This window comes from Vombatus ursinus, unplaced genomic scaffold (assembly GCF_900497805.2).
Source record: "Vombatus ursinus unplaced genomic scaffold, bare-nosed wombat genome assembly UNPS02014859.1, whole genome shotgun sequence".
Classification (NCBI taxonomy): domain Eukaryota; kingdom Metazoa; phylum Chordata; class Mammalia; order Diprotodontia; family Vombatidae; genus Vombatus; species Vombatus ursinus.
Window position 1 is genome coordinate 4,796,101 of NW_020954637.1, and position 15,727 is coordinate 4,811,827.

The following is a 15,727-nucleotide window of genomic DNA, read 5'->3' on the forward strand; positions in this document are numbered from 1 at the left end:
TCTCACTTTGGTTATGTATTGGTAGAGTTTTAAGGAAATCAAATTCTATTAATTATCAGAAGAAGCAAAGTATGGATGATACACCATATTTAGGTTCAGTCAGACTCCCTTCAGCATTCAGGAAGTAACTGCTTTCTTTCCACATGTAGTCAATAGAAATAAGTATTGTTCCCAGATGCCTTTGTTTTCTTGGAACTTCAGACCTTCATTATTTTCTACATAGCATCATCTTACCATTCAAAATATTGTATTCTGTTTTTTCCCCTAGCTTGCTCATTCCATTTGTAAAATGCACCCTCCCACACATACTCATCTGTGTCTACAGGGCAACATCTTAGAATAAATTGGTGTCTAGTAGTAAAAGGTTGGCCCCTGGGTATGCCAGCTCCAGTGCCTCATTCTTGTACCAGGATATAGTTTCTGTCCCTTCAGATGAAAACTTTATTATTCCACAGATAATTTGAGCAAAGAGTCCCTTTGTGCCTCATCCTCCCCTCTCCTAAAGTGGCTGTCTTTGGCCCGGGTGTGCCTCTCCTAGTGTTGCTCTGTCCTGGGGCTTGGAAGGCCCTGCAGAGACAGCCTGCCTGCCCCTGCAGCTGCTGTGTGAAGCAGGCTAGGATTTCATCCATCAGACTGGATTAGGCTCCTGTGAATCATGACCACAATGAATTTTACATTCAGATGTCTTGGGGAGTGTACAGGACAGTTAAGCACTCCCCTCCATTGGCTATTTGCAAGTGAGGTGATCAAAGAGAGGCAGCCGGTGTGATCAGCTCGTCATTCTGTTCCTCTAATAGAGAACGCAGACCGGAAGCTAAACTTCACCAGATGGAAGCTGGATAAGACTAAGGCCTTGCAGAATTCTAAACTCTATCGCCCAAAATAGAATGAAAACAGTCTCCCTCTAGTGAGGCAGATAAGCAGCGTTTCGGTGTTTGTTATTTTTGAAACTTTTCCTGAAATCTCCTTGTGGCGGCCAAGAGCACACCCGGAGGAGCCCCTACCGTTGGCTGGGGGAGGGGCTGCCTCGCTACTGCTGCTCACTGGAGGCCAGCATATTAGAAGGATTAACAGTTCTTTCCATTCTAAGCCTTAGTATATTTGGCCTTCATTAGTCATAATTAAACCATTTTAGTAACAGTGGTAATTGTCTGTGTTAGTCCAAGGGAATTAAAAGCAGTGTCTTAAATAAACTTGTCATGACACTTCTGTATGCTATACATGGCAGCATCTCATAGTGAGTCTCGTGTGTGTGTGTGTGTGTGTGTGTGTGTGTGTGTGTGAATATTTCTGCCTGCATACATACATTGCTTTGTTTTAAACTGTAACCTCTATGTTCACTTATACTTCAGCCTAAAGTTGAAGAGGAACTTTCAGGTGACAAAGTACTTGAATCTGAACAGGATACAATGAGCCAAGGGTTTCACCCCGAGCGAGACCCCTCTGACCTTAAAAAGGCAAAAGCTGTGGAAGAAAATGGAGAGCAGGAAAGCGAGCCCGTGCGTAATGGAGCTGAGAGTGCTTCTGAGGGGGAAGGAGGCGATGCAAACTCGGGCTCCCCGGACAGTTCTGGCGATGGCGTGGCCTTTCCTCTGAAGCCAGGTGAGTCCTGCCCCCTCTCTCTTGGGTGCGTGCTGGCTGCTGAGGCTCCGGCTCAGGGCCTCTACACGTGATGCCAGAGGGCAGATAGGCTGGGCAGGTGGCGTTGACCCATCCTGGGAGGGGAAGAACGCCGCCGCACTGTAGGGAGTGGGGCCAAGTAGTTCTTTTCTCTCTGGTGTTCAACAAACAAACAATTGATGAAAGAAATAGATGTCTAGCTACTGGAATTTCTGACTTTTCTGGTGTCTAGGTGGCTTTTCAGAATTGATGTGATTATTATACAGGATGTCCAAAAAGTCTCAGTGCAATTTTAAGGTTTAGTAGCTCAAAATGATACTAAAACATATGAAATTATACCAAAATTATACTAAGATACAAGAGCGTACCTCTAACAAGAAAAAGCCCCGCAACTTTGATAGAAGAAAATACAAGTGCGTACTTGACATATGAAAAAGAATAGGGTTTGTAGTGGCAATAAACACTGACTAAGTCCCAACAGAGCAAGAAGCTACGTGAGCTCTGCACCTCAGAGGCATCCACCATCACCAGACAGTACCAGAGAGCTAACTTCCTGCAAGCACACCTCTGACATACTTGTGAGATTTTATTGTGACCTTTCAGGTTATTCTGTTGCTATTTCCATTGTTTCCCCATGGATATACAGTACTTAATGTGAATGCATGGAGAAAGAATTTTTTTTAATCGAAATGTTTTGTGAAGGTGAGAACCCCCACTCATTATGCCTAATTTGGAAAGACTATGGCCAGAAATTAGGTGTGAATTTAGAACGCACAAAACCTCAAGAACAAACTGGACTTAAGTTATCTCTATGCAACAACTGCAAAGGAATGTATTTTCTGTGGTGGCTTTTAGTGTTTTGGTGTGACGTCTGTTATTTCAAGAAACCTATTTCTTTTAGTCATAGGCAGGTGATAGAACAAACCAAGGTATGGTCCCTGTGATGTACAGTCTATTGATTCATATGCCCCTAAGGGGAGATAGCCATTGACTGACTCTCAACATGGTGCCCCAGGTAGACAAGAGGGCTGAATTTAGAGTCACAGGCTCCAGGTTCACTTCCTAGCTTGGCCGCTCACTATATGGATATGTAGCCTTGGGCAAGGCACTGGAGCTTGCAAGTTTCCGTTTTCTTGTCTGTGAAACAAGGAGAAAGATAGATAGACTGACTATGGGATCCCCATAGGCCCATCCAGCTCGAAATCTGTGATTCCGGGATCTGTTGAAATGGAAGACATGAGCATGCATTCACTTTCTATAAGCAGAGGAGATTATTTCTGGGCGGGTGCCCAAGTTGTACTCCTTTCCCTCCCCACCTTGCACATGCCCAGGAATAGACTAGAACCTCTTTCATGTAGCTCAGAGATATCCTGGGCCTGGTCCAGACCTCCTGATTCAATACCAGAAGTACATCCCATTTTGACCTACTCAGGCCCACACCAGAGTTTGAAAGTATGGAGTGTACTACTAAATAATCAGCTTTGGCTTTCTTCTGTTCTTCCATTGACTTTGCTCTCCTATATCTCCATTTACTCTTGGATGTCAGCATCTCCTCTGCCGTAGACTTATTTTGAAAAGGGATATCTCTAAGATACAGGACTTCCTCTTGCTTATATATGTGATGATTGTACTTATCTTCTTCTAAATTTCACTTGTACACTTAAGTATTGTAGTATATTTGCAGCATACTTTGTTGGCTAGATTAAGAAGTATTTTTGTCTGTTGGACCCATTTTCCTAGTAAAGGACTCTGTTTTGTACGAGGTTACTTTGGAGTAACATTAGATAACTATATAAAATTGAAAAGTCAGTGAATATATCTTAGTGAAATGATAACTTTTTAAATGGGCAAAACTGATAAGAAAATAGAAGTACGTGTTGCATGAGGTATGTACAGTTGCTTTTTCCTTTGTCTGTTAGAGGGTAACGTGTTATTGTTTATGATGATGTTGTTGACTTAGAGCTGAGGTCAGATCCTGCTTATGTCACTTAGGAATGGGCAGACCACTTACCTTCATATATAAAATGAGGAAGATCGTTCTTTACTAGCTACCTCAGGCCATTAAAGGATTCAACAAATCTTAAAGCACTTTTATCAGATGAGTAGTGGTTGTTATTATTAGGAGAGGGGACCTATTTCCTCTGCTGCCTCCTGTTCTCTGTTTTGTTCTGTTTTGCCACTAGTAGCAGACCAAGTACCCTTTTAACTTCACGTGATTTAACTGGAAGCTGTTAAGTGACTTCACTACCTGTAATCGCCCTCATAGTTCATGTGACTTCACTACCTGTAATCGCCCTCCCCCTCCACCATCCTGTTCACCTGACAGGTTACCTATCTGAACAAATTAATACATTTTTGCTTTTTGGCCCATTTTTCTTTTAGATATCTTCCTCACTTCTAGGGGATTGGTGATCCTCAAACTTTTTTATTTGTCAGATTATCAGGGCAGAAGTACAGGACTGGATCCATACCTAGCCAGCCCATTCCCATTTGTTGCTATTTAAAACTAACTAACATAAATTCACCCAAAGAAATGGGGGAAAACTTACCATTTCTTTTGATTAGGTATCATCTGATTTTTGCTAAATACTACAAATTTTTCAAGCTCACTATATAGAAATTCAGGAGATTAGAACATGGATCAGGCCCTTCTTAAGCGGAGCTCTTTAGTGGTGGTTCCTCAACAGTGTGTGGTCTAGGTGGGGCACTATTTTGTGCCCTTCTACCACCAGGAATATCAACTAATCATAACTTGTAGCTGGTTGCTTTCCCCCAAAGTGAAGGAAACTATATAAAGAATGCATCTCCTCCTTATGAATCCAAGGTCCTGACTAAACATTGCATATATTCTCAAAAGTCATTCCCGTCAGACACTTTTTAGTTTGAAATGCTTTGATTTGCTAGTAAAAATTGTCGTTTTGCTGTTGTGTTAAGCATTGGAGAGCTTTCTCTGTTCTTACTGATTTATTTCCTCTAAATAAAAACACTATAAAGAAGAAAGAGTTGTCTTTTTTTTTTTTTTAAACACTTAACACTGAGGGCATGTTTTCTCTCTGAAGAAGTTCGTTCTGTAGTGTGGGCTGTACCACTTGTCCCATCAGAAAATAGGACCTTATAAAGAATATATATATATATACACACACACACACACACACATATATACACACATACATATGTGTATGTGATACTTTTAGAGACATCTAATCCTAGGAAATGGTGGACTCTCTAATTCAGTGGGCCCAACAGTCAAAGGGCAGATGTTCTTTTTGGAAAATTCAAAAAAAAATGTTTTTAATCATCTTATTTCTGATAGTCGCCCTTCCCTATCCAGTGAGAGCCCTCATTTGTAACAAAAAAGAAAACAGTTTAGCAAAACAGACCAACACATACGCTGACTGTCTGTACAGTTCCACACCCATAGTCTTCTGCATCTAATTCAGTAAAGCAAACAGTCAGCATGCAGGACCTGGGTCTCAGTGCTTACTTAGCCTTTTGAGTGCTCAAAGGGATAAAATCAAAGATCCATCTCTTCATCAGAGGCTGGAGTAAAGGACAAGAGAAAGTAAAGGCTGATGATATCAAGTAGATCTGAGATACCAAGGGTGCTTAAGCTGATGGAGAGAAGAGAAGAAAAGCGTCTCCTCTGGTCACCTCATGTCTCTCTTGCCCGCACAGTTAGGTGAAGTATGTGCTGAGAAGGGAACATGGGAGGTCTGGAGAGTTAAAAAAAAAAAAAAAGAAAAGAAAAAATATGCAACGATTTCTCTCAGGAGTGGGATGGAGAGTCCCCAGAGAAGAGGGAAAGGTAAAATGTTAGAGCCCCAGGGACTGAGCCTGCAGTGAAGGGAGATATGGAAGTGAGAGGGGTTGGAAGGGGGACATAACTTGCCAGAAGAGAGTGGGGAACTCCATTCAAGGGCACACTTAGCCAAGAGCTGTGTCTCCCTCAAAGAAAGAAGGTGAGGGAGGAAGAAGGGAGTGAGTCACAGGAAGAAGAGGTCGGCCCCCAGCTCCCCTGGTTCTTCAGAGCGTTCAGATCCATGAACAGGTTCCAGGCTGATGTTTGACTGTCAGAGAGAAAGGCAAGGTTTTGGCATTCCCAGCCTTCTTCCCTCCATGAACTCCCAGCTCAGAATGAATGGCCATAGGCATGGTCATGACACCCCTCCTTTCACCTTTGTCAACATCATTCAAACACAGTTTCTGGGTGTTAGGATATTTGAGATTTGTATAATTGTGATTATTGTGCATGGCCATCTCCAGAGGCTGCATCTGATTTTCTGTTTATTTTTGTAGCCAACATAAAACAAAATAAAACCCTGTGTGTGGCCTGTACTCTTCCTGTTGTTTTACTTTTGTGACTCTCTTACTTGATTTATGTATTTGCTCATGATATACGTAAGCAAGACACCTCGTTTGCACTCCTGATCATTTTATATGTAAATAAACATAAATATATATGTACCTATGCATATACATATATATATTCATGTAGCTGTACACACACACACACACACACACACATATATATATATATATATATCTCATAGTACTAAATGCATATCGCTGCCAATCTCCTTCCTAGAACCCTGGAAGCCTGCTGATACTGAAGGGAAGAAGCAGTATGATAGGGAGTTCCTCCTCGATTTCCAGTTCATGCCAGCCTGTATACAGAAACCAGAGGGCCTGCCTCCCATCAGTGATGTGGTTCTGGACAAGGTGAGTTAGATTCTCTGACGCAGGAGTTCCTAACCTTGTCTGTGACATTGACCTCTTTTGTGGTCTGGTAAAGCTTATGGATGCCTTCTCAGAATCAGTCAGTTTTTAAATGCATTAAAAAATATATAAGATTACAAAGGAAATCACTTATTTTGAAATAGTTATCCAAATATTTAAAAAACAAACAAAAATAAAACAAGTTCACATATTCCAATTTAAGAATTCCTGTCCTAAGGGAAACCATCCTGAGTGTTAACATTGATGTAAACTTTGTTTTTTAAGTGCTTTACTGATGAATTTTGTTTTTCACACAACAATCAATTCTTGTAGCACCCTCCCTTACCAGAAGAAAAAAATAAGGAAAATGATCTGTACAGTGGTCACAACTGAAAGGTATACAATATTCTGCATCACCAACTCCCAGCAGAGAGAAAGCAAAGACTTCTGGAACCAACGCCAGTCACTGCATTTGACTGAAATCTGCTGTCTTCATCTGTGTTATTGTGGTCATTGTGGATATTTTTCTCTGGATTCTGCTGTCTTGACTGTTATCCATTCACACAAGTTTTTCCACTTGTTCTCTGAATTCATTGCTTCTTCTGCACAATAATCTTCTTTTAAATTTTTACACTTGTTTATCCATTCTCCAATTGAGAACATTCTTTTGCTTCCAGACTTGTGCATTCTGAAGATTATGGTGTCCATTTGTTATTGACTTTCTTAGAATATATGAAATTGGACTACTCTCGATGGAAGAGCATACACTGCTAGATTTTATCACATAGTTAAATTACGTTCTGGAGTGTTGTGTCAAGTCTCGGTTCCACCACAACAATGTTCATGTGCATTTTAAATATGGTTGGTTGTAGTCTGTGTTTTTCTTTAAAAACTTACTGTTCATATCAAAACTTATTTCACTATTTAAGTCAGTTTTAGTTCTATGTTATTCTAACTTCCTGGTTTGGAAGTCAGACTTTAATTAAAGATGCTGGATACAAAGATTTGTACCCAATCGTGCAAAACCTTTTATTTCATTTTTCTTTTTTTGAATTAACAAAAATCTGTTTCTCTACCTTTTACTTCCTCCCACCCAGGGGGGTAAGCTAAATTCTTACAACAGATACACATAGTCAAGAAAAAATAATTCCCTCATTGGCTATGTGCAAAAATTATGTTTCACAGCTTAACTTAGAGAGATACTCTTGGTTTTAAATAGGATGATTGATGTGGACTTTTTTGATAATTGGAAACATCCACAGAAACTTAGAAATGAGAAATTTTTTGTTTCTTCCTGGTTCCTTGTAGTTTAGCATATTACTTGACTGATTAATGTCTTTAAGCTGTTTTAAAACATATATTCACCAGGACCTAATTTATGCAAATATAGTGGAGATAATTTACTTTTAACTGCAATATATAGATGTCATTCATTTTCTAAATCAATACAGTTGAGAAAATTATGAACTATTTTAGGAAATCACAGTAAAGCAGATATTCTGTTTTATGTTTTGGCTATGTTCATAACCACTTGCGGTTTCTTTTTCTTGAATTAGGAAATTTAAGTGAGATATTCAGAAGAAAGTGGAAGGTGTAATTTTGTGAAACATTTTTTATGTGGAACTAAACTGATATTACAAATTAAACTTTTTTTTAAAATCCTTTCAAAACTAATTAAGTTTTACTACAGAGATAATAAGTCTATACAATAAAATCCGCTATTCCTACTTAAAAAAAGAATTCTATGTCTTGGTCAGCGTTCTATTTCTACCACCTCTCTTGGCAGTAGGTAGACTGCAGGCTTCAGAGGCAGTCCTGTGTAATCCTATTTGGTCATTGAATTGATAAAGAGTTTTTAAGTCTTTCAGAAGTGTTTGTCTTTACAATGTTGTGGTGATCACATCAGTTGTTCTCTAGGATCTGCTCACTTGACTGTGCATCAGTTCACACATGTCCTTCTAGGTTTCTTTGAAACCATCTCTTTCATCATGTCTTATAGCCCAATAATAATTCATTACATTCATATGCCATAATTTGTTCAGCCATTTTCCATTTGAAGGACACCTACCTAAAATGAGAAGGAAAAACACATATTAATAAAATCAAGTTTGGGAAAGTAATGTTGGCATTGTCCTTGTCATGAACATAAATTAAAAACTACTAATCAGGGACTTCTGGAAGCCAAGATGGCGGAGTAAGCAGTAAATCACTATAACTCTCCCGTATTTACCTCCAAACAACCAAAAAATAGTGCCACAAAACAAATTCTGGAACAACAGAACCAGCAAAAAGATAGGGTCAAACAATCTTTTAACCCACGAAACTTGGAAGAGTAGCAGGAAAGATCCTTTTCACTTGGATAAAACGGGAGCACATTCTAGGACAGGAAACATCTCAGCAAACCAGTGGGAGATCCTGAGCCCCAGTGCAGGGGAGCAGACAAATGCCAAAACCAGGGCCTCACATGTGCCTCACAGTGTAGCCAGGGGAACAGGCAGACTCGAGCTCTGAGAACTACTACATGCTTCAGCCTGGCCCCAGACAGACAGGTACCCTCCAGCGGCCAGACTTCCACATGCTTCAGCACAGCTCCGGGCAAACAGGTATCCTTCAGTGGCCAGACCTTCACCTGCTTCAGTGTAGCTCTGCGGAAATGCAGAAATACCCCACCGGGCCGCAGCACATGCCAAACATCACCACTAGGACCCAAGCTCAGCACCAGGTAAACTGCCAGACCCCTACGGCCCAATGCCGGCCACCCCCCACCCCACTCCCTGACTGCAGCACCAGATACAAGGGTCACCCAGGGACCTCAGGGCAGCATTAGCATAGCACCAGGTAAGCTGCCAGGACCTGCAGCCACTGGCACAAGAAGCCTAAGACAGTAGAGAGCTCACATTTAAAAGAAAGGAAGAAGACCCACCCCCCCCAAAGGAGCAAAAAACTAAAAAAGAATCTGACCATAGAAAGTTATTATGGTGCTAAGGAAAACCAAGACACCAACTCAGAAGAGGACAACAATGTCGAAAAACAGGAAGTGGTCTCAAGCCTAGAAAGAACTCAGAAGAGCTTAAAAAAGGAGCTTTAAAAATCATGTAAGAGAGGGGGGCAGCTAGGTGGCGCAGTGGAGAGAGCACCAGCCCTGAAGTCAGGAGGACCTGAGTTCAAATGTGGCCTCAGACCAAACACTTGACACTTACTAGCTGTGTGACCCTGGGCAAGTCACTTAACCCCAAATGCCTAATAAAAAAATAAATAAATAAATAAGTAAATAAATAAATAAATAAAATCATGTGAGAGGTAGAAGAAAAAATGGAAAAAGAAATGAGACTGATGTAAGAGAATTATGAAAAAAGTCAGCATCTTGGAAAATGGTCTAAAAAATAGAATTGCCCAAATGGAAAAGGACATACAAAAATTCACTGAAGAAATCAACTTCTTAAAGAGTATGACTGTCCAAATGGAAAGGAAAGTACAAAAGCTAATTGAGGAAAATAGCACCTTAAAAATTAGAATCAGGCAAGTGGAAGCTAATGACTCTATGAGACAGCAAGAATCAGTCAAATTCAAAAGAATGAAAAAATCAAAGAAAATGTAAAATACCTCACGGGGAAAACAACTGTGACCAATATGGAAATATTTTTATATGATAGCACATGTATAAACTATATCAAATTTCCTACCATTTTCAGAAGAGGGGAGTGGCAGGGAGGGAGGGAGAAAAATTTGGAAGTCTAAATCTTGTAAAAATGAATGCTAAAAATTTTCTTGACACGTAACTGGGCAAATAAATAAAATACAATTTAAAAAAGCCTACTCATCACTCCAAATGTCACAATACCAGGTAGTTTTTGACTTTCAAGTCAAAGGCTGTACTGATGAAACCAAGACTATGGACAAAAAAAAAAAAATTTCCACTATAACCACATATATGGAAGAAGCATCCTTCCGTTCTCTTTCATCTTATTTTAATATGGCACCTTTTATATTTAGATTGCCTACTTAGTGCTTATTATTGTTATCGTGTAAGATGCTGGTCTGAAGGTATTTTCCACCAAACTGCTTCCCAATTTTCCTAGGAGTTCTTGATAAATCAGGAGTCTTCTCAATAATTTGTTTTAATGTGTATGGAACACTAGGCTACTGTTTCTTTTCTTCTAGATCTTGGAATTGAGAATGTCTTCTCCATTGATATATATTTTTTCCATTTTTTAAAACCAGTAGCATGATTTTGATAATTAATACTTTGTAATATAGATTGCTATCTGATATTGCTTGAGCCCTCTACATTTCTTTTCTCTTCATTATTTTTGATCTTTTGTTCATCCATAAACTTTTATATACTTCTATAAAGTAACCACTAGATAGTAGTACGCTAAATTGATGTGTATTGTGTCTTTTTGATATTGGTGCAAGCTAGCCATGACACTGAATAGCGCTGCAGTTTTTTATTCTTTCTTTCCTTTTTTAAATGTACAGTTTTATTATTATATAACTTGTATGTGGGTAAGTAGGTTAACTCGCAGATAATTTATTCATTTTGTACTTAATTTGAGTGACTTTTCTTTATAACCTTTTTCAATAATAGAGAAGGAAGGCACCCTGCCAAACTCTATTTATGATATGTATATTATCTTGATACCTAAACCAAGGGGAGATAAAGCAGAGAAAAATCTTTAGACCAATGTTACTAGTTAACATTGATCCAATAACTTTTAGTAAAATTTTAGCAAAGAGAATTTATCAGTACAACCCAAAAAAAAAAGATTACTTAGCATGGATTTATGGCAAAATTTTACAAGGGACGTTTAACATTGGGGAAGTGTTTCCATGATTAATCATATAAATAGCAAGAAATTAAAAAAAAACACTTGATAAGCTCCATAGACATATTACAAGTCTTCAAAAAAAATATCACTCACTTATAAAACCCTAAAAAAAGCACAGGCAAGGAAAGGGCCCTTAATACGATTGATCAAAAGCATGATTTTCAATGGAGAAACACTGATAGCTTCCCCAATAATTTCAGGGGTAAGATAGTAAGGTAATAGTGCCCTTTTTATTCTACTCTTATTTCATAGACTACTAGCAATGATGATAGCAATAACAATAAGAGTAAGAAATAGAAAGAATAAACATTGGCAAAGATGAGGAGAAAGGGTCCCTCTTTGCAGATGATGTGATGATTTTCTTAGAAAACTCTAAAGATTAATCAGGTAACAATTAAGAGCATTTGTGAAGTCACAGATTACAAAATAAACAATAATCAGCATTCCTGTATATTACTAACAGAAGCCAGTAGTAAATGCTAGAGAAAGTAATTTGAAAATAATTGCAAAAATGTGTAAAATATCTGGAAACTTGTTATCCAGTCTATGTGCACAAAACCTTAGAAGTGATTTTGGAAACAGTTGATTTGTACATGCACATAAAACTTCAGAGGTCGTTTGGAAGCAGAAGACCCAGTTTCAAATTCCACTTTTACCACCTGTGTGATCTTTGTATAATCAAAAAAAAATTATGAAGCCCATACTTTGTGCCAGGCTAGAGGATAAGCACTACCAAGTTAAGGGGACCCAGGAAAGGCCTCTTGAGGAAGGAGGCACTTGAGCTAAGTTTTGAAGGATTCCAGGAGATAAGAGCTATGGCAGGAAAACAATCCAGGAATAGGGGAGAGCCAGTCCAAAGGCCCAGAGATGGAAGAGGGAGCAGTGTGGGTAATGGAATAGGAAGAGAAAGTCACTATGGTCAGACTGTACAGAGAGTGACTAAGAATTCTGGATCTGGACAGGACAGAATTTCCTTAACAGTTAAAGCTGTCCAAAGAGTGAACTGCACTACCTCCAGGGTGGTCAAATGAGCACTTGTCAGAGACACTGTTGTGAAAGTTGTGCTTTATGCAGAGTTTGAATTTGCTGGCTTCTAAGGAGATAGGTTCTCATCTCCATTCTACCCCTAACTTCCTCTATGACCTTGTGCAGGGCACTTACCCTTTCTTGAATTTTAGTATTGTCCTTTGAAAAGTGTGGTTGTTGGACTAAAAAAACTCTGAAATCCTCTTCAGCTCAAAGATTTCTTGATTCTATGATTCCGAATGTGTGATGTGAGGAAAAATTCATATTTATTTCCGAAAACATTATTGGATTTTGCACTTGACATATATATATATATATATATATATATATATATATATACACACACACACATATATATGTAAAATTTTTATTCGTCTTTTGTCTTTATATCATATTCATTTCCCAGCATATCCCTCCTCCTGCACTCTTAGACCAGAGAACCACGTCTTAGAACAAGAAATAAAATTTTTTTAAAGAAAAATTTGCAAAATTAGCCCACCTGTCAACCAAGTCCAGCATTATATTCAGTGTTTCCCACCCATGGTGTCCTGTACCTTTAGATTTTGTAATTCATATTTGTCACAATAAAAGATGGGAGAGTTAATTTGTATTTTTGATAAGAGTTAGTCTAGTTGAGAATGTTGATTGTTTTTTTTGAACAACAAAAATGAACATTTGCATATAAAAAGAATAGAAAAAGAGAATCATATGTGAAGCAATCTCTGTTATATACACCTTGTGTGTATATATTGATCTATCATATATTTAAATATAGATATAGATATATATCTCACAGTCCCAAAGCTATCTCTCTTGTCTCTGTTTCTCTCTAAATCTCCTTCTGTTCTCATATATGTATTTTTAAAAATACTTCTTTGACACTTTTTCTTTTCTTGTTTTTGGCATTGCTATAACCAGCTCTCTCTTCCTGCCAGTTCTTTCCACCTCCCCCTCACAGAGGAAATATCCCTCCCTTTGTAAAAAATATCATAGTCAAACAAAACAAATCTGTGCATTGGTCATTGTGTTCCTACACCTCTAGTCCATTTTGTCCCTGTCAAGAGAGTAGGAAGCATGTTTCATCATTTATCCTTTGGAGTCATGGTCAATAATTACATTGATCAGAGTTATTAAAATGTCTTTCAAAGTTGTTTTTCTTTACCATGTTGTAGTCATTGTTCATTTCTTACAGCACTGTAGTATTCCACCATTAATTGTATACCGTAACTTGTTCAACCATTCTCCAATTGACGGGCATCCTCTCAATTTCCAGTTCTTTGCCCACCACAAAGAGAGCTGCTATTAATATTTTAAAACATTTAGGTTCTTTTCCTTTTTTCCTAACCATCTTTGGAAATAGAACTAGTAGTGGTATTGCTGGGTTAAAGGATATTTAGTCAGTTAAATAACTCTTCGGGCATAATTCCAGATTGCTCTCCAAAATGGTTGGATCAGTTCACAGTTCTGCCAAAATTAGAGAGAAACAGAGACAATTTTTCCACATTTCCAACATTTATCACTTTCCCATTCAATCATTTTAGCAAATCTGATAAGTGTAAAATATCATGAGATTGTTTTAATTTTCATTTCCCTAATCAATAATGATTTAGAACATTCATATAACTGTACATTGTTTTAATTTCTTTATTGGAAAACTACATGTTCATATCCTTTGACCATTTATCAATTGAGGAATGTCTCATATTCTTATAAATTTGACAAAGTTCTTTATATATTTGAGATATGAGACCTTTATGTAAGAAACTGTCTATAAAATCCCCCCCCCCCCAATTTTCTGCTTTTCTTCTGATCTTGGCTACATTTGTTTTATTTATGCAAAACCTTTTTAATTTAATGTAATCAAAATTACCCATTTTATACCTTACAATGCTGTATATATCTTTGTTTATTCATGAATTATTTGCCTATCTGTAAGTCTGTTTCAAATTTTCTTGTAGTATCTCTCTTTATATCTAGGTCTTGTTTCCATTTTGACCTTATATTGGTCAGTGGTGTAAGATATTGGTCTCTGCCCAATTTCTGCCAGACTTTCCAGCTTTCCAGACAATTTTTACCAAATAATGAATTCTTATCCCAAAAACTTAAGTCTTTACAACTTGTCAAATGCAAGGTTACTATAGTCATTTGCTGCTGTATGTCTACTTTGTTCCACTGATCTACCTTTCTATTTCTTAGCCGGTACCAGATAGCTTTGATAATTATACCTTATAATATAATTTCAAGATTTGGTACTACTAATTCTCCTTCCTTTATATTTTTTCATTAATTCTTTTTATATTCTTGACTTTTTGTTCTTCCAAATGAATTTTGGCATCATTTTTTCTAACTCAGTAAAATATTTTTTGGTAATTTAATTGGAATGGCATTGTATATATAAATTAGTTTAGGTTTAATTGTCACTTTTATTATATTGGCCCTTCCTTCCCATGAACAATAAATTTCTTCCAGTCATTTAAATCTGGTTTTATTCATATAAAAAAGTGGTTTTGTTGTTGTTGTTAGGTTTTTTTTTTTCTTTTTTACAATTCTGTTCATATAGTTTCTGGGTTTGTTTTGGCAGGTGTACTCCCAGGTAATTGTTGATAACTTGGATTTCTTCCCTTGAGAACTTCTTGTTTATATCCTCTCACCCCTTTTACATCTATTGTGGAATGGCTTTCATACTTATATATTTGAATCAGATCTCTATGTATCTTCGCTGTCAGACCTTTATGTGAGAAACTTAAACAAAGAATTTTTTCCCTGCAGTTAACAGATTCTCTTCTAATTTTAACTATATTAATTCTGTTTGTGTCAAAACTTTTTAGTTTTATGTAATCAAAATTGTCTATTTTATCTCCCTTGTTTCTGTTTTTCCTTGTTTGGTCGAGGATTCTTTTCTCTTCCTAGCTGCAAAAAGTATCTCCTTCCTTGTTCTTATAATATGCTTAAGTGACCTTTTATACTTGAGTTGTATGGCCATTCAAAGTTCATTTTGTGAGTTAGAGTCCAGACCTAATTTTCTGCCAGATTACTTTCTCATTTTCTGTAGATTCTATCACAGAGTCGGTCCTTACCCCAGTCATTGCGCTCTTTGGGTGTTTCAAACTCTGTGCTACTCTCTTCATTTGTTTCTAGATCTTGTCCCCCTAATCAGGAGAATTTTAGTTTCCAGTTTATGTTTCTGGTACCTTGTGGTAGAGCAGATGAAAAGCTCCATAGTCTGGGTTCAAGGGCTGGCCCTGGGATGTCTTGTAGCTCAGAGTCACAAGTCATTTAATTTGCCGAGCCTCAGTTTCCTCATTTGTGAAAGGGGCATGATCATTCTTTCATCTCCTCCCATTGAGGATTGTTATGTGAAAGTGGTTTGTAGAGTGAGTCATAATTTCTGTATGAAATGGTGACCATTTAGTGTATTTTCCTGAGCCAGTGTTTCCCATAAAGTCTCAGTAAGGCAGACATTATGGACAGTCTGAAAACCCAGAACAGGGTTGTTGGGAGAAGGGAAGTGGCACGTATTCCAAAGGGTGTCTTAC

General features: G+C 37.9%; 1 protein-coding gene across 5 annotated transcripts in view; it reads left to right on the plus strand.

Annotated features, from left to right (window-relative positions):
• Positions 1-15,727, plus strand: part of EIF4G3 (eukaryotic translation initiation factor 4 gamma 3) — a 240,781-nt gene that overhangs the window by 159,899 nt on the left and 65,155 nt on the right. For 4 of the 5 annotated variants that reach the window (XM_027841348.1, XM_027841344.1, XM_027841347.1 and 1 more), the window contains 2 exons: positions 1,353-1,602; positions 6,206-6,339. In XM_027841348.1, coding sequence (XP_027697149.1) covers positions 1,353-1,602; positions 6,206-6,339 — 384 coding nt within the window. The remainder of the gene's footprint in view (positions 1-1,352; positions 1,603-6,205; positions 6,340-15,727) is intronic. The other variant, XM_027841345.1, reaches the window with a different exon arrangement.